This window comes from Carassius gibelio, chromosome B12 (genome assembly GCF_023724105.1).
Source record: "Carassius gibelio isolate Cgi1373 ecotype wild population from Czech Republic chromosome B12, carGib1.2-hapl.c, whole genome shotgun sequence".
Taxonomy (NCBI): domain Eukaryota; kingdom Metazoa; phylum Chordata; class Actinopteri; order Cypriniformes; family Cyprinidae; genus Carassius; species Carassius gibelio.
In genome coordinates this window covers 11,811,272-11,836,917 of record NC_068407.1, presented here as the reverse complement: position 1 = coordinate 11,836,917, position 25,646 = coordinate 11,811,272, and the positions used below count along the sequence as shown (strand labels likewise).

The 25,646-nt window shown below is 36.7% G+C and overlaps 1 protein-coding gene across 13 annotated transcripts in view; it reads left to right on the top strand.

The window, feature by feature from the left end:
- The first annotated feature begins 159 nt into the window (after window positions 1–159).
- Window positions 160–25,646, top strand: part of ablim2 (actin binding LIM protein family, member 2) — a 61,550-nt gene continuing 36,063 nt past the window's right edge. For 3 of the 13 annotated variants that reach the window (XM_052570984.1, XM_052570977.1, XM_052570980.1), the window contains exons 1-2: window positions 9,439–9,683; window positions 16,659–16,814. In XM_052570984.1, the coding sequence (XP_052426944.1) occupies window positions 9,668–9,683; window positions 16,659–16,814 (172 nt within the window). In that variant the 5' untranslated portion in view covers window positions 9,439–9,667. Of the gene's footprint in view, window positions 418–9,435; window positions 9,684–16,658; window positions 16,815–25,646 lie in introns of those variants that run through there. The other 10 variants (XM_052570979.1, XM_052570981.1, XM_052570978.1 and 7 more) reach the window with 7 other exon arrangements.

Here is a 25,646-nt window from a genome sequence, read left to right as displayed (position 1 = left end):
CGAATATTAATAATTGTTCTTTCGTTTAGCTGATTATTGCTGTGGCTGATCTCGAGTTTGATTCGCGCACATAAACTCCATTTCCCAGCGGCCCGCTGTCACAGTGCGTCTCGTGCAGGAATGGTGCTGAGGCAAACACGCACACGCGCATCACAGACATACGGCAACACCCCGCTCCTTCGAGCGCCTGCAACGCTGCGCACTACGTTTATTAGCGGTTCTAGAGCATATAACGACGACTTTTCTTCAGTTGGAGGAGCGAGGGCTTTATTTTATTTTTACCACGTTGACTCGAGCACTTGTGCGCCGGGCGGTTGAAGGATGCACGGAGCGCGTTGATGGTTCGGCGTAAATGACGATATAGAGACATACATGACATTGCACTCTGGGAAGGTCTGCGGATAACAATGAGCACCGGTGAGTGTGTTGGAGTGCGTCGCGTATACTAATAAATTTTCTTAAAAGCCCGGAGGTTTGTCTGTCTGTACGCGGTAGTTTGGTTCCAGCCAGCTGTCCAGCGCTCATTATATTGCGGTGCAGCCGTGTTGTATGAAAATGCGTAATGTAGTGCTGTCAAAGGCGGATAGAGGCTGTCTCTTGTTTTTCGTGTGATGTGTAGCATGTTCAATAGTGTCCAAAGACCTTGGTGTTCTGCAGCTGGTGACAACCAGTTTAAGTTGGGGAAACTTGCATGCAGTTATTTAAAGGATTTTATTAAAGGGAATGTTCTGAGTTTTTATTTTGAGTACTGGCACCATTTAACTAAAGTCTTTATTGTATAGTCAAATCTGAAAGTAAAAAAAAAAAGGTCTGAATGATGCTTTTTTTTCTATATATAACAAAACAAATACTTTGCATAGTCATGATTTTTTTTCTCTCTCTTACACTGTCAGATACCTGTGTTCCTTTACCATGAAAGGTTACATAGTACCTTATTAGTAATCTGTATTTTGATGCTATTTTGGGCCCTTGTACTCCCAAAGAAGAATTTTTGCACCCTTATTCTCTGACAATGTAGGTGCACTTGGAAGTCATATAAAAAGTTGAATAACCAGCATATTTTTTTTATATATATATATATATATATATATATGGAATAGGTCTACAACACTATGGTAGCTTAAGTTAACACTGAGGGTGTTAGAAGGATGGTCTGCACAATCCTAGGTATTAGTTGATTTTGCTGTCAATATCTCTAACCTAAATCAATATTGTCTGTAGATACAAGTTCCCTTTTTAAGTAGTAATAATGATTCGTAACCTCTATCCTGGGTTGCTTTTCCAAAAAGCATCGTAATCCTATGTAGACAGATGAGACCACTGGTGCCAGTATTTTCTGTTCTACATATTGCTATACATATTCTGTAAGGTTCATAATGTGGTCGAAATGAATGATACACTTTGTTTGAAACAACAAATGTTGTTTCTTTTAAAAATGTTTTTCTGGAACAGTATGTGAGCCAAATTTATGCATAATTTGGTTAATTTTATGTTCTGTATAACCTTATTTTCAGGCCAGTATAATTTGTGCCAAAAATTCAACTCGTGTGAATCTGACTGATGTAATATCAGAGTACTAGCTGAACCATCATAGTAGTGACTTTGCGGTGAGGTTAGTACATTAGGGCAGTTCTCAACTGGGTCTGGATGAGGACGCATTATTTTTATATCAGGTATCAAGTTCTGTCCCAACCTTGTGCATGCCTTTTTATTAGAGCCCAGGCACCAATGGTGTGAGGACACTATTGGCATTGTGGTTTCTTCTTTTCCTAAGGGATTCACACATTGAAGGCCTAAACATGCTCCTGAAAGTTTGCACCCGCGCCAGAACCGGCAAAAAATTGTCTGATGGGTTTCAGAAGTGGGTGTGGCAGAATGGCTTGATGTTGCCACTTGTACACATTGAATGGAGTGTTCCTCGAGGCTACGTTTTACGTACATGTACAAGAATCCTCCTACTTTAACAAACTCCTCCTCCTACAGTTTTAATTGTATCAATTTGGTGAGGGTCATTTTAAGGCCTTTGTGATATTAAATAGTGAGGTTTTTGTTTAAGAGTGTGTCCATGGCAGCCTGACAAATTTTGATGTTTCTCCATGAAACGGAACGTTTTTCTGTTAATCAGGCGAGTAATGTCCAATCTGCCACCATCTTCATGCGTTTGATTAGTAGTTCTGTCCTGCACACATACCTATGCCCATGTTCAATTATTACTAGAGCGCCACGGGCTGGTAATAGGAAGTGTCTTGTTTAATACCCTGATGTACTGTTAGCAATACAGTAAAATATGCTGTTGTGTGCTAAACATGCAAGAAATATGCTCAAACATGCTATTAATGCCATTTTAAACAGGAAGTTGTTGTAACTCATGCATACAATGCCCAATCGGCCCCAAACTGCACGTTTTATAATCATCCTTGCTAAAACACAGCTAAAGGATAATATTCAGTTACAATTATAGTGACATCTGCTGTCACCCGCACATTTCATGTTGTACAATAACTCTGACGTACCATGTTCAATCTGCACCAAGTTTAACCGATTTGAAAGTCTACATGCCAACATTCAGTTACAGTCATAATGCCACAGGCTGGCAGTAGGAAGTTTGGCACATCTAAATGACTGACACATTCATCCTGTATTTATCATTTTTAATGCATATTACTTGCGTTAGCTGTTTTCCTAAAGCCACCAAGTGGTGGTGATCCCGGGTGCGAGGGCACTTTCATTGTTGCTTGCAGCTTTAATTTTGGACCGAACGAATCACTCCCTGAGATGACTCGTTTGTTCTGAGTCACCTTAAAGATTTGTTCAAAATGAACGAATGGTTCAAGAACGACCCAACACTATTATATATTTCTAATGCATTTATGCTACCTCTGGGCAGCATTAAACGGTTTGTGTCAAGATGTACATTATAAATGCCATTAAATTTGGCATTAATGACATAAATTTGGGGGGGAAAAATACTGAGTTTGATTGGATGTAAGCCCTTTGACATTTAAAACAAGAGGTAAATTTCATCCATTTTAAAAGTTGATTAGTCTATTTCGATTGTATGGTTAATTTGACTCAACAGATGAGAACTGCCGTATTATTGAATAAGACTTTCTTTTAGAAAGTATTTGGTTACAATTACAAGACTGTGGATTTTGGCTCTTTGCAAAAACCAAGCAGGCTCAATGTAAATGCTTACAGCTGTTGGAAGCAAATAGAGAAATAGCTGGTTCTATCACAGTACCTGCTCCAGTAAGTCCCTGAGAAACGGGCACTAGCAATTAGCCCTGAATTCTAGAGTGGGCCTGTGACATTTTCCTTGACCTGGTTTTATTGGTACTGACTGTGGCTGGGAATGGCCTCCAGCTTATTCGTCAAACACTAGCCGCGGTAGGGACAAAATCAGAAGGCTCATTTTTCACGTAATGTCGAAGAATAGCATGAATGCTGTTTTCAGCTATTTTAGGTGCTGTTCTGACCTGCAGAAATTAGAAAGGAGACGCACATTGGATATCACACATGGAAAAAGTGTTTGAAATATACACCCTCCCCTTCTGCATGAACCCTGCAGGTTTTGGTAATTGAGCCTTGGTTGGATTCATGCTGGGAGAATGCCATTTCATCATCAGCAGGTATGTGTTGGAGGGACATTTCAAGAACAGTATTGGTGTATTTGATACACATACAACACCCCCCCCCCAGCCCCCCTTTACATTGTCAAATAGACCTTAAGAGTAGTGCCATGTCTAACTCTTGACAGGAGTGAAATCAAGGCTGTGATGATTGAAGTGCAGCATCTTCAGTGTTGTTTAAATGAAGAAACTAGTTTATGAAAAGACATCTAGTAGACAAAAGCGCCATAAAACAGTTTTGAAAGTTGTGGTTTAGTAGAAATGTATTCTGGCTTTAAACCGTGTGTGCCATTTGAAAAGATAAGTATTATCTCACAGACTTGTGTTTATTGGTTGAATAAAGTACGATGTCTAACCTGACTAAGGTCTGTTGGTAATTTGAGTCCGATTTATATGCTTGCTTAATATTTCATGTTTTTAGATTGCATTATCCCACAAATGTTTTGTGTGATTCTTAAAAAGGCCCCTCTACAAATTGAGGCCTTGTAAATGTCTTAAATCGGCAAAATCCTTAAATTAATAGTCATGGCATTAAATGTTGCCTGCATTTCAAAAGATTATATCAGATATTTTGGTTTCCAATACAAATATCTAAACCTTCATATTAAGAAAATCAACCTTTACATGTTTATAAAAAATATCTAAAAGTAGATTTTTTTTTTCTTTTTTTTTTTTTTTGGATTCAAGATTCACAGAAAATTTGGTTTCTTATTTTGCTTCTGAAGTAAAAGTATTTTGATTTTTTTTTTTTTTTTTTTAGTTTTAGCACTGGAAAACAAGGTAAAACTCTACAAAATTACAAATTAAACATTTTTTCCTCCGTAGTGTGGTTATTTACAAATTTTAGTGGTTTGGAGCAGATGCCTTAAGGTTTTGTTTTTTTTCTATCACTTTCTGTAACTACCATGGGCATAATGTGTAATATACGTGCTAATGACTTGATATTGGTGTTCGTTTTTGCTGAGTTTTTACTCCAAGGCAAAAGTCATTTTCTTAATATGACCAGTTATTTACACACTTATGCAAAATCGGGTTCTGCTTACCCATCAAACCCTGAAGGCAAGCTGTCCAGAGATGACCTGCTGCTTTACTTGTGACTGTGTGTGTGTGTGTGTGTGTGTGTGTGGATATTCTGCCTTTAACTTTTTCAAATGCTCAAAATAACTTTTTGCTATGTCACATGTTTTTATTATTGTACCATGCCTCTGCACAACAGTAATACAATTCAAATGATGCTATTCTTTTTGAACAGTTTCATTATTTTATTGGAATGTAGCTCTGCTGAATCTAGTACTGCTGAGTCAGTGAACAGTTTCCATGTTACCTCAGATGGAGGCTCATCTGGTTTGACCAAATTTTGTTGCCAGCTTGAGATAGAAACAATGTTAACCATTTTGCAAGCAGTTTGCATTCATGTATACACTTTCCTTAATACACTTTGAATAAGTCTAAATATATCTTCAAACTGTCTTTATTTTTTATTTTTTTATTTATTTATTTATTTTTTGTCTGATCAAACATGTCTTTTATCCCAGAATTCAAAGCAGCTCCTTTGGTTTAGCAAAGAACATCTTGTTGAGTTGCTTTGTGCTGTAGGGTTCTTGAATTGGCTCTGTGGTTCTTATTTGCTTATTAAAAACGATGTTCTAATTTGTTTGTGTGTCAGGCTCTGATATGAACTTTTCTATTAGGTGGCAATTGCCACAGAATTAATTTTCAATGACCTTTTTAAAAAAAATTAAATGATAATAATTTTTAGGATTGTAATATTAAAAGTATGTGTTGTCTTATGTCAAATACTTAAATGTAATTAATTTCAGTGAATCAGAATACAATAGATTGTTTTCAGTAAAATTTAAAAACATCAACACTTACAGTAATTTTTACTCTTGCAAAGGTTAAACAGAAGCTACATCTGATCTGATATTTCTGCTCAAAGGTGGTGCGCACATAATTATATAAAATTTTGTAATTATGCTATACAGACAAAACCAATTGAGAACCATTAGATTTTGTTTCTTAGTAGCATGAAAAAAAAACACATTTCTTCATTATTTGTTAATTTAACTGGAAAAGATTTATATGTAAAACAATAAACGGAATGTCTCTGATTGGCCACTGCATTCATACACTTAACAGAAATGTGTATGATTTGGCTTTAATGATCAAATGAAAAATGAGTATAAGAAATCTATGATTTTACGTGAGCAGATCTAAGTGTAATGTGACACTTCCACTTCACTTTAATTGTGACCATCATTATATTTGGTTCAATAGTTTTTTTGAAAATGTACCTTACAAAAAGTTGGGGAAAGTCGTGGCCTAGTGGTAAGAGAGTTTGACTAACCCTAGGGTTGTGGGTTCGAGTCTCGGGCTGACAATACCACGACTGAGGTGCCCTTGAGCAAGGCACTGAACCCCCAACTGCTCCCCGGGCGCCGGAGCATAAATGGCTGCCCACTGCTCCAGGTATGTGTGTGCGGTTTGGATGGGTTGAATGGAGAGCACAAATTCTGAGTATGGGTCACCATGCTTGGCTGTATGTCACTTTCACTCACCTGTACATTTGGGGGGGGGGGGGGGGGGGGGGGTTGGTGGCTTTTTTGCCCAAAGCCCTTGATCATTTCTGAGCATGGTGTTTGTGTATATTGTTGGTGTATCTTTGGCATGGAATGGAATGTTAGAGCAGAGTGTGATAATTCTCTACCCATCACCCCTCTCATCCCGCCACGGTAACAAGAAGAGTGCTGAGGTTATGGGGTCAAATCCAGAATGTAGCATCGTTGTGTTAAACTGATAGATCAGGTCTGAATTTACTGGTGGTCAGTGTTCTCAACTTCAGAGCTATAAATCTGCAGGTAGAACAGCAAATTGGATTTTCTTTTTCTTTTTTTGGTATGTTTTGGTTAAAAATTGAAGTAAAATTGTAGTGAAATTTCAACAATCTTTGAAACCGGAACTCTATTTTGAATAAATAAATTTTTTTGCTGAAATAATGACTGTTTCCAGCCAAGTTTAAGAACACTCCACTGTCTGCCATTAGTTGCGCAAACAGTTAGACCTGCCATATACGATGTTGCTGGTGTGTCAGGCAGGGATGCGTTTTCCATACAACTCGCTGTTTTTGCTAAAATAGTGCAATGCGTTTTTGAAGAAATAACTACTCGCAAAGCTGCAGTAACTTCACAAATTTGCTTTTTTTTTTTTTTACCACAAAGAACTGGTGTTATTAACACAGGTATTATTTGTGTGATAAATTCAACAAATCAATCAGTTTGAGCTTGAATTGATGTCAGATTTAGCTGTAAATAAAGAAAATGACTCCAATATTTTTGTTCTCTGATGTTTTGCTTTGTTTCCTGATGTTTGATTCAATCGTGGCTTAGCTTTCACTTCATGAAATGTTGCTCACCTTCTCTTGACAAACTAAAAAGTGTAGAATGATTAAGATAATTACCCCAAATAAAGCAAGTAACACATTGAATTAAACATGACATTGATTCCAAGTAGAAAGACTGAAACGGTGTATTCTTTACATTTCTTTTAAAATCTTTAAATGGTTTATTTACAGTTGTCTTCATGGTTTTCCATGAATTTCCATGGTCTAATATACTGTAGTTCTCACCCTCAGCTGCATGTGTTGCTGAGATTTGACACCTGAGCACCGCTGCTGTGCTTTAGAGTCTCAGGTTACGTGGAGAGGGTAAAGGACCTCTGTAAATTATTCATGACTTGAATCTTAACGGTGTCTGAGTTGGAGCAAGCAGAGTACATCCCCATCCCAGTTTCTCTGTTATCTCTCTCCTTCTGTGGCCCCAATTACTCTCTCCATTAGCTCAGGCAAAGAGGAAAAAGGATGAAGTTAAAGTAAAAGTGTTGAAGGACTTTTAAATGTAGATCAAAGTGTAGAAAGTGAAGTTGGGCTATTTTGACACTGGCAGTGTTCGTGTACCTTTTTTTTGGATCCTGAGGAGTTCACAATATTCAGTTCAAACACTGCTTGGATACACTCTCTCTTACACACATGAAGTGCATACACACACAATTTTACATGATTTATTTTTGTTTTATTTTTCATTAATAAAAATGCTGCTAAAAAGATTGTTTTCCTGACTATATCCAGAAGAGGTCACTTATGTGCAACACTTATCTTTGTAGATTTGGTTTTGGTGTTTGCCAACTTATCTGCTTCTGGCTATCTTACTGTCTCTATTGATCACGCTGTCCTGATGATAAATAGCCTGAAAATATCCTATAATTGTTGTAAGCAAATATGTTTAAGATGATGACTGCATCCAGAGAAGAAAACGCCCACAGGGTGTCAAACTTGTAAAATAAATCATCTCGACGGACAGACAATGAGCACAGATTAGTCAGGCACATGTTCTCTATCTTTGCAAATCATACAAAGGGAATTATGTAATGTGTTTTCTCTGAAGGCCGAGCTTGGCTCGCTCACTCTATTGCTCCTTTTTTCTCTTTTGCCATCTCTCACTTTAGAACAATGCCTCTTTCATTATTTTTTTCCATGGATTGCTAGCACAGACTTTCAGCAGTGTCTAAACAATCATTTTTAATTGTGCTGACAAACTGAAGCCAAATGCTAATGAAAGCAAATTTAGCACTGTAAAAAAAAAAAAAAAAAAATCTGTAATCAATTATTTGTTTGGAGCCCCTGACAGGTGCTAGCTGCCCGTTCACAAGCCTGATCATTATTCAGGACTTCTAAAGGACATGTGAGAGAGTGAGATAGCAGTATGACATTGACTCATGCTCCGTGATTAGACATCAAAGAGTGAACGGTGTACGGAGCTGGAGCTGGAGTGAGGAGTCTTCAGAACTGGAAAAGATTTGAGCCCCTCTGACCTCACGAATGCATTAATTAAATAGACCGGGTGTGTTAAAAGTTCTGCGGTTCATAAATGCCTGCCACGACTCTTCATATTTCCGAAACTTTCATTAGAGCGACTGCATTCAAGTGTGGTCTTGCTAATAGAGCACTGATGATAAAATCTCAGCTTGAAACTGTTTTTACAGGCGTCCAATCCATCACAATCCAGTCCTTTTCCAAGGAAAGGTGGATTCAAAATGACAAGGGAAACACAAACAAGTCAATATAAGGCATGATCTCATGTTCAAAGCCATGTAGTTATAAAATAAAGGGTTTGAGTCGGATAGGGCTGAGTGTGGAATTATGGGAAAGCAACAGATGCATTGGATGCTCTGGTTTTGTTTCCCTGTTTCATGTTTATTCGGGACATGCTGCATAGTAAAAATAGTTTTCATTTGGTTTAGATATATTCTTTAGTATATAATTTTTATATGAATATTAATATTTTTAATATTTTCTTTATTATTAGTAAGTTAAGTGTTAGAATAGTGGAACTATATATATATTTTTGGATGTCTCTTTAAGATTAAATAATAAAAATAATAATAAAGTGCTTAATAAAAATTTGAGGAGACGTCCTATATATTTTAAGGTACAGGGCTGTTGTAATTTCATTTAATTGTATGCTATATTTTGAATAATATGTGAGACTTCCAGCATTTGGAAAAGTTATTAATGACATTCCAGTGTCCTTTAGACCTGACATAGCCTTAGGTTTATTGCCTAAAACGCGGAAACCTGTAGCTAAATGTATCTCACGTTAATAACAGGTTGATATATATATTGTTTTTCCCCTCAACTGGGCTAAATTATAGTCCAGCTGCGTACCTCACACAGAGAAAACACGGTTAACGCCCTCAGATATTTGGGAAGGGGTGTCATGTTTTTGATCGAGAAGCTTCTATTTATAATGGATTGCAGCAGCAATAGCTCGAGCGTGAGGCGGGAATCATATGACCTGCGTTCATTCCTGTTGTATCGCTGTGACACGCGCTGTGGAAGCGCATTTCTTCGTCGCTCGCGAGAGGAGCTCAGCATTAACATGTACCAGACCGCTGTGCTCCACTGAAATACTGTCGGATATATATCTATTTTAAACCGCAGGCTCATTCTCTTATTTACAGAATAGACGTGATTACAGGAGACGATGCCTGAAGAAAAAGGTAATGTTGCGCTTTGACGCTGTCTGTCTTTTTCTTTTTCATTTATTTCAGGTTGCGGATCTGCCGCTTTGTAAATGGGATCCTGTCATTTACATGTTGATTTTATTTTGGTAATATCGTGGCTTGATAACACATTGTAATGTTATGACATTTAGCCTGTTTAAAATCACTGGATTTTGAGCTTTAAAGATGATGGCATTTTGATTCATGATGCATTTTAGTAAGCAATGGAATGCTCTGCACATACAATGTGAGTAGTATTTTTGTTAGAGTGAGGCTCTGCAAAACATTATTATGATGGTTGTCTATTAAAACAATAACAATCCACATAGAGAATATGCATGGTTTTGGCAGAAGGACATGCTGTTGCACTCCAGGATCTCAGATGCAATCTGTCCTCATTGGACAGCAGTCTAGAGATGTTTTGCTTGTGTGTGATAGAAACAGTTAAAACATGAAGGGGAGGGGGAAAAGATATTGACATGCTGACATGCAGTTATTTTTTGAGTACCGTGAGGCCAAAATCCAAGGTTTTGCTGTTTTTAAATATTCAAAACACTTTGAAAACATAAATCGTGTATTGACCAGTGCCAGTGCTGATTTTGAAACTGAGAATAGGAATCTTTTTTTTTCTTAAAGGAATAGTTCACAACAAATTGATAATCTGCTGACAATGTACTCGTCCAAGATATCAATGAATATGTTATAAATTGAATGTGTTTGCAGAAATTTTAGCATTACATCTCTTGCTCACCAATGGACTTTCTTCAATGAATGGGTGCCGTCAGAATGATAGTCCAAACAGCTGAGAAAAACATCACAATATTCCATTGATTGACTGGAGCGAAAAGCTCTGTGTTTCTAATAAACAAATCCATCATTAAGTTGTTTTTAACATTAAACCCTTGCCTCCTTTTATCCAAAGAATTGCTTTTTGTACTAAAAAAGTAGTCTCTTCTGAATCAGGTGAGAAATATGCACAAATCAAGCACTGCTTACTAGCAACAACAGTTCTGAACTAATAGTGTGACTTTTTCATCAGCGATCTGAAATATCGTTCTGACAGCAAACAGATCATCAATAATCCGACAGTATTAGCACCCAACACTTTGAGATCACAAGCAATACTCTAAATTGCTTGGATGGCCTTACTGTCACACTTTCACAAGGGCAAACACATCCAAGTCATGATATAACTGTTGGAAGAGTCTCAGCAGCTGCAGAAATACCTCAGTGCTGACCTTGGTGACAGTAAACAAACTCTCTTTCTGTGCGCTGCCTCTTCTCTAATGCAGGAAAACCGCTCTAAAAGAAGGATTAAGAAATTAAACATAAAAGGTAGTTGCTGTCTTTGCATATTTGAACTGGATTTCTACAATCTGATTCTTGCTCTGCAAACGTAATCGTGTCTTTCTGTTTCATTTGAGTATGAAATTGGTATATCAATGAACATAAGTGCACAAATATAATCTGTGGCATTGAGTCTTGGATGTTTATCTGGCTTTTTCACTACCACAATGAATGAGACTTGGCTTAAGTGCTTTAAATCCATTACTGTGGTTCCCGTTGTTGTCCTTCCAGGCAGAAAGCTGCTGAAATGGAGTTACCTCTAGTTGCCTCTAAATGGGCACTCTATGCTCATGAGCGTGTAATTTGCTTGAAAATCCTTTAATCATCCTTCCATGTCCGAGGATCATCCTCAGACACACTGGTTTTAGTCCTTTAAGTTTCTTATAGAGATGTAAGCATCTATCGGAGTATTTGCTGTGACTTTACCACCAAAATCTTTTAATTTAGCAGGATTTTCCTCACCAGTGCACACTATCTACTTGTTTTTTGTTTTCCTCAGACATATGAAAATTTTAACAAATTAAATCTAGAGCTAAATGAAAAAGAGTATGTATGTACAGCTGCACATTGATGAATGTACTAGCTTGTGGAGTTCCAAGTTATACAAAACAATTATAATTAATAACACTTAGTATAAGTATAAGACAAGTATAACAATTTCTTTCCATATATATTTGTCTTGCTGAAGTCTCTTGAAACTTCTCATTGGCTGTTTCACCCTGCACAGCTGAAAACCTGATGAGTGACATTTAATACAGAAGAATCATCAAAATGTGACTGTGACCATTAGGTCACTTTGAGGTCAAGATGTGACTCCATGGGCCCTATCTTGCACCCAGCGCAATTGACTTTGTACACCGACGCATGTGTCATTCCTATTTTGCACCCGCGCAAAGCGCGCTTTTCCCTCCACAGAAGCACGTCGCTAAACTAGTGAATGAACTTGCGCTCCCTGGGCGGTTCAGCGCAAAAAAGGAGGCGTGTTCCGGCGCAAACAATCCCTGGTGCTATTTTGCTGTTCCATTAAACAATTGCGCCACTGACCAGAAAAAACCTAGTCTAAAGTCAGTGGCGCGTTGCGCGTTGTTCATTATGCTATTTTAAGGGCGCATGCTTGACCATAATGTATAGCGTGCACAACGCGCATACACTTTGCTCATGTAATCTACACAGATGCAACAGTTATTTTTGCAAATCATAAATTGTTACACTAAAAAAATATTAACACATGAGATGACGGAAATCATTGTGGTGTGCCACGAAGATGTAAAAAAATAGGCATAAATCTAGCTTACAAATTATTCAGGCTAATTGTAGTAATTAAGGATCAGACCTGTTTGAGGTCATATATGTATATAAGGACATCTGACAAATTGGTTTGTCCGTCAAGAACCAGGAAAAAAAATCGATGAAACAGTTGTGGCTATTTCCTCCCACGCCTGTTTAACCGACGCTATTTTGGGTGGGTTTCTCCCATCCCCATACAACACAACTTCTCTGTCTTTCACTGCTCTTACAAGAACATCAGTCTCCTCGGCTGTGAACCGCTCCTGGCGTGCGCCTGGTAAATACGCCATAATAATAGCAATCCATAATGGAACTTGCGCACCTGCTTTTAAAGGGAATGTTGGATGACGCTCTGATTGGTTTATTTCACGTTACGCCCAAACCACACCTATGAATAATGAAGCTACTTCAGACCAACCCATTTTAGATTTGCGCCGGGCGCAAGAGCCATTTATCCCGCCGGGAAAATAGCAACAGCGCCGAGACCCGCCCACAAACTTACTTGCGCTTCGCGCTTTGACACTTGCGTTTCAGATCGTTTAAATAGGGCCCTATATGTTTCATGAAGTTATACACTTCAGTTGAGGTGAATGAAGAGATGGTGAATGCAGGAGATGAAAATATAAACCTCCTCTCGTTGCTTATAGGGAACATCAAACAGCCTCGCCATGCACAGTGTGATATTTGAGGAATATTGTCTTATATAACTCATAACTATAGAAGCAAGCTGCAGTTTTGAATTATGCTGTTGCACAAGAGTAATAGGATGAATGCTCTAGTTTTCAAACGCTTTCTATTATTCAATAATACCCCAAAACCCACAATTGCATTTGCAAAATAAGGCAAATGACGAGTGATTTTTGGCTAGTTGAATATCCTGCGGTGGAAATCTGAGCCTTTCAAATACACAGTCATCTCAGCGATGCGCATGGACCACAAGCAGAATGTAGAAGGGCATGATGGGATCCCCACGGGTTGACTACTAGATGCTCTATTTATGGAGAACCTGTTTAAAGATGGATGACTGTGGCTGTATATATGAACAAGCAAGTTGGTGAAAAGTAATGTGTGTGTGTGTGTGTTTAACGACATTTGGAACAAACTCCTCCCTTATGCTGACCTTTAGTTGGTCGTGCTTACAGAGGTTTTGATGATATATGATGAGAACATCTGAAGCATGCAGATGAGTGTATGAAGAGAGCGGGTGATAGGGATCTTCCTACTGCAGTACGGCTTCATGCCTTTATTAATTTAACCGCAGATCTTTGGCTCAGGTTGAAAGGAATCAGAGATTTGGGAAAACTCTGGATTGTTTTTGTACTTCATGAGAACCTGATTATGATCCACCCTGCCTCGGTTCTTATCAGAGGAGATGTGGTTAGGCTTATAAGATTCAATCGCTGTTTTCTCTCTTTTATGATGTGGTTTGCTAGTTTATGGAAGGTTTGTGCTGACTGGAACCACAATCTTTTTATACACCCTATAGTACTTTTGACAGACATTGTGACTTGAAAGCTTTAGTAATAGTTCGCCCTTTCTTCTGGACTGAAGGTATTTTGCAAAATGTACATACTTTTTTGTTATGCAGAAGAATTAAGAATATTCAATGTAAATTAATTCTGGTTGACGATGTCTTCATCATTTGAGTCTCAGATGCTGAGGTACAAAGTGCATGAAAGTTTAATGAGGGAATCTTTTAGACTGTTTACGACGTCTGTGTTTTTTGGCATAACATTTAACCCCTTTAAAAATGTAGATGAGTCTACTTAATGGTAGACAACATGCAAATTAATTAATTGTCCCTTCTGTCCCCATTCTTTGTTTGAGATTGTAGTTGGAATATACCAGGCATTGGTTAAGTACATTGACCTTTTTATGAGGGGTGATGGGACTTAAAGCATGCTTTTCTTTATTGGAAGCATACTTCATGCAAATAAAAGAACCTGTAGAACTGTTTATGAAAATACTATCTGTCTTCTGTCATTTGACTGTAACCTCAAAAGATTAATTTAAGGTATAAAGCATTACCATATACACTCAACATGTTAAAAGTGAGTCATCCATAGTTTTTATTGCACTTTTATGGATTATCATACATGTCGACTGTTGTTTAACAACTCTACCTGATCTGTGAAAGCAGGAAAAAGCTTGTGCTTTAAAACGTTCCCAGATTGCTGTTTCTGCGATGCAACTGCACAATAATTGAAAGAAACCAGTTGATGTAGTGGAAGTTCACAGAGTGTATTAGTGTCAAGTTTAAATGAGATGCTGAGCCAATCGGTGGATTAATGGTACAGGTAAAAGAGATTGACATTAGCCAGCCTGTTTCTGTTTTCTCTCATCAGCCCGTATCTGAATGACAAATACTAATTCTTAAACTATCCTTTCCGGTTCAGAGGACCTCATATGATTTATTTAGAGAGTTTCGAAGAATATCTCATTCATGAAAATGTAATAACTTGCTCCTTTTCTGCTGACATTGCTTAGTCCGTTCAGGCTATATTGGATTATGTTAACCAACAGCTAAAATGTTTTTAGGCATTGATTTGGCAAACTCACCACTGGTCTGACTCCTGACATTTCGACACCTACTTTCTATGATTCAAACAATTTCCAGTTTGTTGAACCGGAACATTGTTTTCACATGTTTTTCACATGTTTTTCTCTGAATTATGTCACATTAAAAATTTAAATGGGATGAAAATTCACATTGACTTTAAATTAGTGTCCCATACTGTGTGACCACTATTATGACATCATGACAAATGCAGTCAAACACACACAAACAAACACACATTCAGTGATTTCTGTTGTTTCCTCCCAAAGCACTTCTATCTAATTAGAGTCAAAGGCTCAGTAATTCTGTGTGAATGAGATGAAACCACCAGCTCTTACAAACATCTCGAGGAATGAGGCATACAATACAGGTTTGCGCATTTAGAAACAACACATTTCTCTGTAGCCATTTATCCTATAGATTTCACAAAGTGAACACCTGTTGTGAAAATCCCACTACAGAATGGAACGGGACGTCCAACAGAACCAGTTTTGCTACACACCCTTTGAAAAAAAAAAAAGAGGTTGAATGTTTTTCTCTAGCTGTGTGTTGGACTCTATTATAAAGTGTTTGTTTGAGTTTACATGCCTTTGTAATGGAGTAGGTGTGAATATTGGGTGCCAGACAGGCGCAAACAGCAGCTTAAACAGCTTTAACAAAGGAGAGCAGAGGCCTGACGTCATCCATGTCTACTGCAAACTCATCTTCACTGTTCTGGTGATTATCTGTGAACAATGGTGTGAGAGAGGGTACAAGGTCATGTCATATTTTTAGTATGGATCCACGCTCATGATCTGGAGGAGGAAAAAACAAGAATGCATTCCTATGACATTAATCAATTCTCTTTTAGTTGATAAAAAAAAAAGAAAAATAAAGTACATTGCAAACTTTTCCAAATGTCAGAAAATTCACAACAATGATATGATATAGACAACTTAAGTATTTACATTTAAAAGTAGCACATTTACAGGTTATTGTTTATATGTATATATATATATATATATATATATATATATATATATGTATGTATATATATAAAATAAATAATAAACATTTGCAAGAATGTACTATTATATAACTGTTGTAGTATTCTTTCAAATTCTAAAAATTTAGCATTTATTTTAATAATTTTAATTCTATTTATTTATTAGTTTAGGTTTTAGTAACTTTTATGTGCTTTTTGTCACATTTATTAGTTTTTTAATATTTCTATTTAGCTTTTTTAGTACTTTTAACTGGTTTCAGTTATTTTCAGCTTTCATTTCTAATAAAAAAAATAAATAAATTCAGAACATCCCACCTCATTTTATTACATTTTTATTTGATTTAGTTACCAATAACTATGCTTGCCCAGTTTCAAGAATCATTGGGAGAATTATATATGAATTATATATATATATATATATATGTATATGTAAATATTTTCAAAATATATACTGTATGTATGTGTATTTATTTACATAATACATATTCACAGTACACATGCATATTATGTAAACAAAAACTTTTATTTTGGATGCAATTAATGGCGATTAATCATTTAGCAGTACTAATAAAAAATAATGAATAGACATTTTAAAGAATAATAATTAATGATTATATATTTTATGTATTCAAAATAATTACAGATTTTCATTATTGACTATTCATTTTTTAAATTTGCAAATAGCGTACTAGGTTAGATTAGTATCGGTTGTTAACTAATTCCTAAACGTTTCTATTCCTGTCACCTTTCATAGACACTTTTCAGTCAAACTTTTTTCCTCCCTGTGTCTCCACAGTGTTTCACCAGCAGGCTGTTCACAGTCCCCTGGAGCAGCAGAAGGGACAGCGGCAGAGCGCCTCCATCCCGTGTCAAAACTGTGGCAAGCCCTGCAAAGGCGAGGTGCTCCGGGTGCAGAACAAACACTTCCACATCAAGTGCTTTGTCTGCAAAGGTAACACGTCAGTCAACACCCACTCACTCCATCTTTGTACTATTCTTGTGTGGCAGTTTTCAGACAGGTATATAATGGCTTATACCCTTAGGGAATCTTGAAAGGCACTTTGAATGTACAACTTCTAGAACCTGAACACAAAACAAATGTAATGAAAACATCGAGGTATTCTGTTGTGCAGTGTGGCACTGTATTAACATTAACATACTCCATTAATCATTCTCCATGAACGGGGAGGGTGGGGTGCATATTGTTTGGGACAGCAGTCTGCCACAACCATAGAGCAGAGAGGAAGTTTATTAAGGTGGCGATGTTTCATCTGTTTGCGATCTGATTTCATCAAGAATAGCTCCAATTAAGCCAAACACATGGGTCTCTCTGGATTCTTGTTTTGTCTGTCTGTGTATGTGTGTCTGCTTATGCATAAGCAAGATCATTTCTCCCAGCACCGGCTGTTTTCAGCCTGATGATGTTGTGAATACAGTCAGGGGTTGCTAGGTGACCTCAGGGTTGAGACAATGTGATGATCTTAATAGAGTTTAGCACGTTTATTCTTACCTCACAGCATCAGTCAGTGCGGTTACTGCAGTTGCTGCTCTTATTTTATTTTTTTGATAACCTTCCACCCTTAACTCTTAATGTTTTAAATACCTGGCACGTTATAAGCTATGCACTAATAATTATGGATTTAATACAGAGTTGTTAAGGCTAGTTTTGTAAAACAGAATAGACAGGCATGTGCAGCTCACCCTTATTTTGTAATTGGGTGTGTATTTAGAAAAAGATTGTGTTATCTGAATAATCAATGTGTCATGCTTTTTTGTGTCATGTGTTTTATCACACACTGAGCTAGGGGTGAGAGTGAAGATAACCTATTTCTTACGATATGCATGGATATACACAACTGTTTTATTCAACAAGGATGCTTTAAATTGGTCTAACGTGAGATGAAAGAGATTTTGTTGTTACAAAGGATTTCTATTCTACAAAAATATTAATCAGCACCACTGTTTTTAACATTACAAAAGGGCACTACCCCTTCAAAAGGTAATTTTAAGCACTAATATGAACCTCTTAGGTACTAATATGCACCGTTTGGGTACAAAAATGTAGCTTTTGAAAAGGTACCACCCCAGTGACAGCTTTTGTACCTTTTGTTTCTTGTGCACCAAAACAGCATATTAGATTGATTTCTCAAGGATCACGTTACGCAAACTGAAAACTTGAGATTGCTGCTAAAAATTCAGCTTCTCTGTCATGGACATAAATTAAATTTTACAGTGTGTTCAAATAGGAAACAGTTTTAAACTGCAATAATATTTCACAATATCATGTACTGTATTTTTTTTATCAAATTACTTTACCTTAACTTTTAATTGTAACTATTACTATTGAGTTTATTTAAATACTTATAGATTTGCTTGAAAATGGGCATTTTTATAATAGAATTGAGTTTCTGCATTAGTATTTACAGAATTAATACAGGAATTTGCATACAGTTATTTCTTAATTAAAGAAGACTTTAACGCCGGTCCCTAAAATTCTTCCCACCTTTCACCCCATTAGCATTAACAGTGGTGAGACTGATATTTATTTTTTATTCATCCAAAATGCTTAATACAATTCTATAATAGGTGTATCCACAAAAAATGGGATAAGCAAGGAATGTCAGTATTTCCGGACATTAATTGCTTTAATTGTCAAGCCTTTAATTGTTTCAAATTTGCACTTACATTCTTAATCATACATGAGTTTTTCAACTTCAGCAATTACAAATACAGTGCCTCATTGTTTTTTTCTTTTATAGGAGTCATTCTAGGAACACTGGTTATGTGGGCTGGGGTTGTTTTTTACAGGAAGTGTGTTTGAGAGTGTGTCTTTCTAGCACTCAGTGTGCTGTCACACCACCTTCAGCTCATTTGTTATGTAAAACATCAAACAAAGCAGATGATATTGCTTCATTCTGAGATGTTTTGGAGCGTTCGTATGGAGGTCTGGAGAAGGACAGAGACACGTGGGGGAATTCATTATCGTAAAACTGCCTGTATTTGTTTCATGCACACCATGACAACATGGCAATGCTATTCTGCACAGTGGGGATTTCATTGCTCTATAAAGGCTGGACTGAGCACGCCCAACGCTCGTTCCAGATTTGTGAGCTCAAATATATTATTCAAACAAAATAGGCATATGCATAAAAATATATATATATATACATGCAGTTGTTCTCAGCAGGTTGGAATAGAAAGAAACATATTTTAATGTATAGCACTATGGTCACAAACATACCCTAAGTGTATAGTTTTATGTAAATTGGACTAATTGAAAAAGTAATGTAACTGGAGAGGGATATCTGTTTTAAACATGCTCTAACTCAATATTAATAAAGCATTATATATAACATATTAAATACCAACCATTTAAAGATCTGCTAAAATATACATGTTGTGTGTGTGTGTGTGTTTACTCCTGTTAAAATGTGTGACCTACACCCTACTGAAAACACCCTAATACAGCTGCCTTTTGTTTGCCTGAGTCCCCTAGTAAAACACACACACACACACACCACAGTAAAGTCTTGAATCTTGATACCTCATCTTGGGAAAATGTTGAAATGATTTAATTCGAATTCTTAGAAAGTCTGTGATTTCCCAAACCAAAAATTTCCTAGTATTTTTTCCGAGGCAGCCTCTGCCTCTTCTCTCTCTCTGACAGCGCTGGAGTTCAACATGTGAAACATGATGAGCCTCATATATTTATAAGTGCATTTGGCAAGTGATATGGTTTCTGTAGGCCTTTACGTATGCACACTTGTATGCGTGGAGATTTTCATGGCTTTGTAATTCAAAATATGTTGATTAATGTAATTTTCTGTGTTAAATAGGGATGTTTTAAATACAGTAATGAAGAATTCGTATTTACAGATAGGCTATGTCATAATATGACTACTATTTTATATAGAATTGTAATTATTTAGTTGTCATTTCAGTGTTGTTTCAGTAGTTTTTCAATGAAACCTCCAAGTACATATTTCCCAGTTAAATCCTGTCAGTTGATTTAACACACAAAATTCAATTGTTTCCCACTCAAGGACAGAGCACAATGGGTTTGTGTGCTCAAGGCTATTTCAAACTGTTTCCCACTGCAACTGAGCCACCACTGACATTATATAACAACTCCACAGATCCAGAAGGATTCAGCAGAATTAATAAATGACACACTTTATTTAGTCCCTCTTTTAGTAGCGCTCATCAGGGACATTTAGCCGCAGAGGCTTTCTATTCATAATTTAGCACCAATAACTCAACAATGGTGTATCGAAACCATGGATGCTGTGAAATGACAAATATATATTTCCTCCATTCTCTGACATTTTTATTGGATTTGGGAATAAATTATTATTTAGTCCCATCTGTCACATTGGATTATGATCAGCTGAGATTTACTCTACTATCATTGAATATCTCTATCAAATAGGCAGGATGCAACTGCTTTTTTGCTGCTCTGTAATTGATGCTTGTCGGATTATGTGTGTCTGTTTGGGTGTTTACATGGTTTTAAAATAGTATGGGGGTCACACGGAAATTAGGTAAATCTGACAAAAACTCATATATTATTCATAAATAAATAAAATAATACAAGTTTAATGGTTAATGCCGGATTTGGTTTAGTGTATAGCATATGATTGCACTTTATCTTAAGGTCCAATTCTCGCAATTAACAAACCATTAACTACGACTTTTGCCTCAAACTCCTAATTTGCTGCTTAGAATACGGTCATGCAGAATATTTGTTTTGTAAAACAGCCAATATGTTAACAGTAGGCACAATAATAAGCAACTATTAATAGTGAGAATTGGTCCCTGTACTAAAGTGTTACCTAGTGTTTATGTACACTAGCTTTATAAAAAACATAAATGATTCAGACAAGTAAATATGCTTAGTTAAAAACTGAGTAATGTGTTAACCTTCTGTATTTTTTTATTATAATCTACACTCCCCTCCAGAAGTATTGGTGTTTTCCTTTATTTTTACTGTAGACTGAACACATTCGGGTTTGACATCAAAAAATGAATATGAGACAAGACATCAATATTTCAGCTTTTATTTTCAGGGTTTTACATCTGGATCTGATACACAACTTAGAAGATAGCACCTTTTGTTGGAACCCACCCATTGCTCATGTGAGCAAAAGTACTGGAACATGTGACTGACAGGTGTGTTTTGTTGCCCTGGTGTATCCGGTTACATTGATTATTCAAACAATAAATAGCACTGAATGTCTGTGGTACGTTTAGATTTGGGTTTTGCCTGTGTAGACTGCATTTATAGTTAGACATTTAACCAACATGAAAACCAGAGATCTGTCTATGGGTGAAAAACAAGCAATTGTGAAGCTAATAGAAGATGAATAATCAATCGGAGCCATTTCACAAACATTGGCCATAGCCAGTACAACCATTTGGAATGTAATGAAGAAGAAAGAAACCACTGGTGTACTGAGTAACGTATCTTGAATGGGTAGACCAAGGAAACCAACAGCAGTTGAAGACAGAAACATTGTGACAGCTGTAAAGAAAGACCCTAAAAAAACTGTTAGTGACATCAGCAACAACCTCCAGAGGGCAGGTGTGAATGTTTCACAATCTAATGTTCGCAGAAGACTTCATGAACAAACGTAAAGCTACACCAGAAGATGCAGAAGATAAAACAGAAGATTAGTAAGAAGAATAAGAAGGCCAGGATGGAATTTACCAAAAAGTATAGAGACAAGCCTCAAGAATTCTGGGACAAAGTTTTATGGACTGATGAAACACAGTGGAGGTAAAGTAATGGCTTGGTCTTGCATGGCTGCTTCTGGGACGGGCTCATTAATCTTTACTGATGATGTAACACATGATGGCATCAGCAAAATGCACTCAGAAGTCTACAGAAACATTTTGGCTTCCAGTATACAAAAGGATGCAACCAAACTGATTGGGAGATCCGTCATCATGCAGCAAGACGAAGACCCAAAACACTCATCGGGGGAAGAAGTGGAAGGTTTTCTACTGCTAAGTCAATCTCCACACTTAAACCCTATAGAGCATGCATTTTACTCTCTGAAGTAGAGACTGTATAACCCTGTAGTAACCCTCCAAAACAAACCACAACTGAAAGAGGATGCGGTGAAAGCCTGTAAAAACATCACAAAAGAAGAATGCAAAAGTTTGGTGATGACAACGGATCACAGGCTTGATGCAGTTATTGCAAGCAAAGGATTTGCAACTAAATATCAATTCTTATTCACGTTAACCTAGTTTAAGTCAATCTGCCCAATACCTTTGCTCACATGAGAAATGGGTGGGTTCAGACAAAATGTGCTATCTTCTAAGTTGTGTATCAGAGCCAAATGTAAATATCTGAAAATAAAAGCTTGTCTCATAGTCCTCTTTTGATGTCGAACCCAAAAATGTTCAGCCTACAGCAAAAATAAATAAATTGCCCTCACTGTTCCAATACTTTTTGAAGTGAGTGTACATAATCACATACACTACAATTCAAATGTTAATAAATAGAAATCCCCTCAAATCAGAATATAAGAATCATTTTTGAAGGCCCACCTGACACTGAAGACTGCAGTAATTGCTGAAAATTCAGCTGTGTATTCACAGGACTAAATGACATTTTAAATAATATTAAAATAGAAAAATATTTCATTGTAAATTGTAATAATATTTCATGAAATTAGTGTTTATACTTGATTTTTATGATTGTTGAGCATAAGATAAAAAATCCTGGTCTTACTGTATTGTTGTCTAACATTTATAGGTCATTCCAGTAATTTAAAGCCAATCCATGTTATGTCATTTCACATCATACGATATGGGAAAAATGGTGTGGGTATTTTGTTTCTGTTTTTGCGATCTCTTTTCAAGGCCTGCAGGAGTTCACATTCTATGTATAAAATAACACTAATACCACTAACCCACTTATACAGTCGTTATACACTCATTGGACCTCAGATGAAAAGATAATATGAAGTGTAAAGTGATGCAACTGTCTTTATAGTAAAATGCTCTATGCAAAAGGTTTCATATTGCAAACAACATTACAGCAAGACAACAACAAATACTGTATCCTCCCTTTCTTCGTTTGACAAAAATGTAGTTTTAATTGTTTTAGTTTATTCATAATAGCTGCAAATTGATAATTAACCTTAATTGATCATAATTAAATACATTTCACTTTGCTCTATTGGATGAGTTGTCAGCCTCATCTATTTTGTATATATGCATGTGTGTATATATTTTTTTCTGTGGTGTAAGCTAAGCATTTATTCAGTGCACTAGTTTGTCTGGCTGGTAGCCCAGGCCTTTCATGTGCAGTGTCTACAATATGTGCTTTTTCAGAGATGCATTTTCTTATCGTATTTCATTTTCTCTGCTGTTTAGACAGTCAGCTACTTGGTGTTACATGTCCAAGCCTTATTCGTTATATTAGTGCACACTAATATGCTCTTAGTTAGTTTAGATTAAGTTAACGTGTAATTGCAGGTCATGTAGAACAGAAAACTCTGTGCTGTAGTGCAGTGAATGCTCAGGACTCTCAAGGTGAATGTCACAGTTGGAGCTTCAGATCCTCTGCCAAATGAAGGTGATGATGCAGGATTCTTCTGTTCATTAGGTCATCGATGCGAAGTTCATTGCCAAAGGTGTGCTGATACCTAATAGGGTTGTTTTCTGCATCATCTGCAGGATGCAATATTGTGATACTGTGTTCATCATGAGGTAGTCTCAACCTCATGCAAAAATACCACCCACAGTCCATTAGCAGACTGTCTAATCCAACGGCAGTAGCTGTACTTAATGCCTTTATTGACCTTAAAGAGAGTACACTCTAATGCTTTGTAAGTTTTTTGTATTGCTTTGCATTTGATTTTATTTTCTAATTAATCATCTGCACCTGACCATTTTGGCCAAAATGAGCCCATAAAATCATATTCGCCAGGAGTTATATGCAGCATTAACAGTCATTCGATTATGCATTACTGCTGAGCTTCTCCCTCTGCACCATGGGCTACGATATGTCGATATGTACAGTCATGGAAGCATGTACTCTAGCGCCATTTTAGATTGCCAGAGAATTCAGTTGGAACACTAGAGCTTGCTAGTGTTGGCTTAGACAGTGTGTAGAGGGGTTATATTACCCTACAGGAATAAAACGCTTCGCTCTGTTGATGCGAGTCCTGCCAATTACATGTCACTGGTACTAGCTTTCGCAATTCTTTGGCCTTGAGGAAAGAGATTTAACCCTGCAGCTTTATTGATCTTTCACCGATAGCTTCCGAGATTTGTTCCCAAATGTCTTCCTTCGATTTAGAGTGCCTCAGGTAAGGAATGTGTAAAGGAATTGCTTTCGCCCACCAAAGCGGGTTTTTTTTATAATCTTGTTTACTTGCTCTTGTTGCATCGCAAAGTTTAGGTTTCAGAGAGTCAGACATGTTGAGAATTGCGATCCAGAGATTTTATTTCGAGTCCAATATTAAGATTCTCAAGTTTCCATGTTGACTTCACCCTCCCAATTTTTCTTGTTTGCACTCCTTCCCTATTCTATAGTCTGCTTATCTTCCTTCACCATCATTTTTCCATGTTCCATTTCTTCTAGCCCAACCCATCCTCTTTTTAGTGCCGCTTGTATAACCTCCTTAGCTGTGCTGTTTTTTTTTTCTTTCACGTTTTTTTTAATTTATCAGTTTTTTTCTGTATCTGTACCCTTCAGTCATCAAATGGCAGGTGTGCCATTCTTGGGAGCTTCAGCACTCAAAGTGTTCATTCCCAAGGTGCTGATGGGGTGTCCATATGGAGCACTTAACCCCAGGGAGGGCTGTTCCTGGAATTGTTCTGGTATTTGCTGTTTTGGATGAAAACATCCTTTAGATTTCAAAGTGATAGTTTAACATTGTAACTTGCACACTTTCAGCTGAGTGAAGACTGCTCGTGTGTGTGATCATGAGAGCAGCGTTGCTCACAGACATTCCTTGCTGCTCTTATTCAGGTGTTGTTTTCTGTCTGCAGCTGAGCTAAATTTACTCAGCAGGGTGAAAGACACACCCTGTGGTGCCCAGTGTTGAGGACTTCTTATCATTGCTGGGTTTGGGTTACATTCTTCAGTAGTTGATGGGCAAAAGTATGCTTAGACCAGTGTTTTTCAAACTGGGGTCCAGGGGCAGGGCTGCAATGGGATGATGAGGGGTCCACAAAAACCTTCACTGAGAAGTATTGGTCAAAGTCAATGAATTGACCTTTGAATGTTCACTGAATGTTCCTGTGACTCAGTGGTAGAGCATTGCGTTAGCAGCGCAAAAGGTTGTGGGTTCAATTCCCAAGGAACATGGATACTGTTAAAAGAAATGTATAGCCTGAATGCCCTTTAAGTCACTTTGAATAAAAGCGTCTGCTAAATGTAACTTAATAAATGTTTAATGTAATAATTTAGCTGGCATTTTTATATTATAATTTAGTTTTCCTCTCTAAACATTGGTATTAAATCATGAGATCAATCACAACTATTTTACTCTATTGACAGATCAATTAGTAACTGCAAAAAAATCTTGTCATTAATAGATGATAATACTTATTTTTTATAATTGACTATATTTGGCTTATATTACTAAAATACCTAATTTATTTATACAGTAGTTATTTAATTTTGAAACATTATATCCTTATAAATTACGCACTTTTTTTCCAGTAAAGTATAAATATACCTTTGTATATAAAAATTATATTTATTTGTTTAAAATTTCACTTCGAAAAAAAAAGTTTTATTTATTTTTTATTTTTTAAGAAA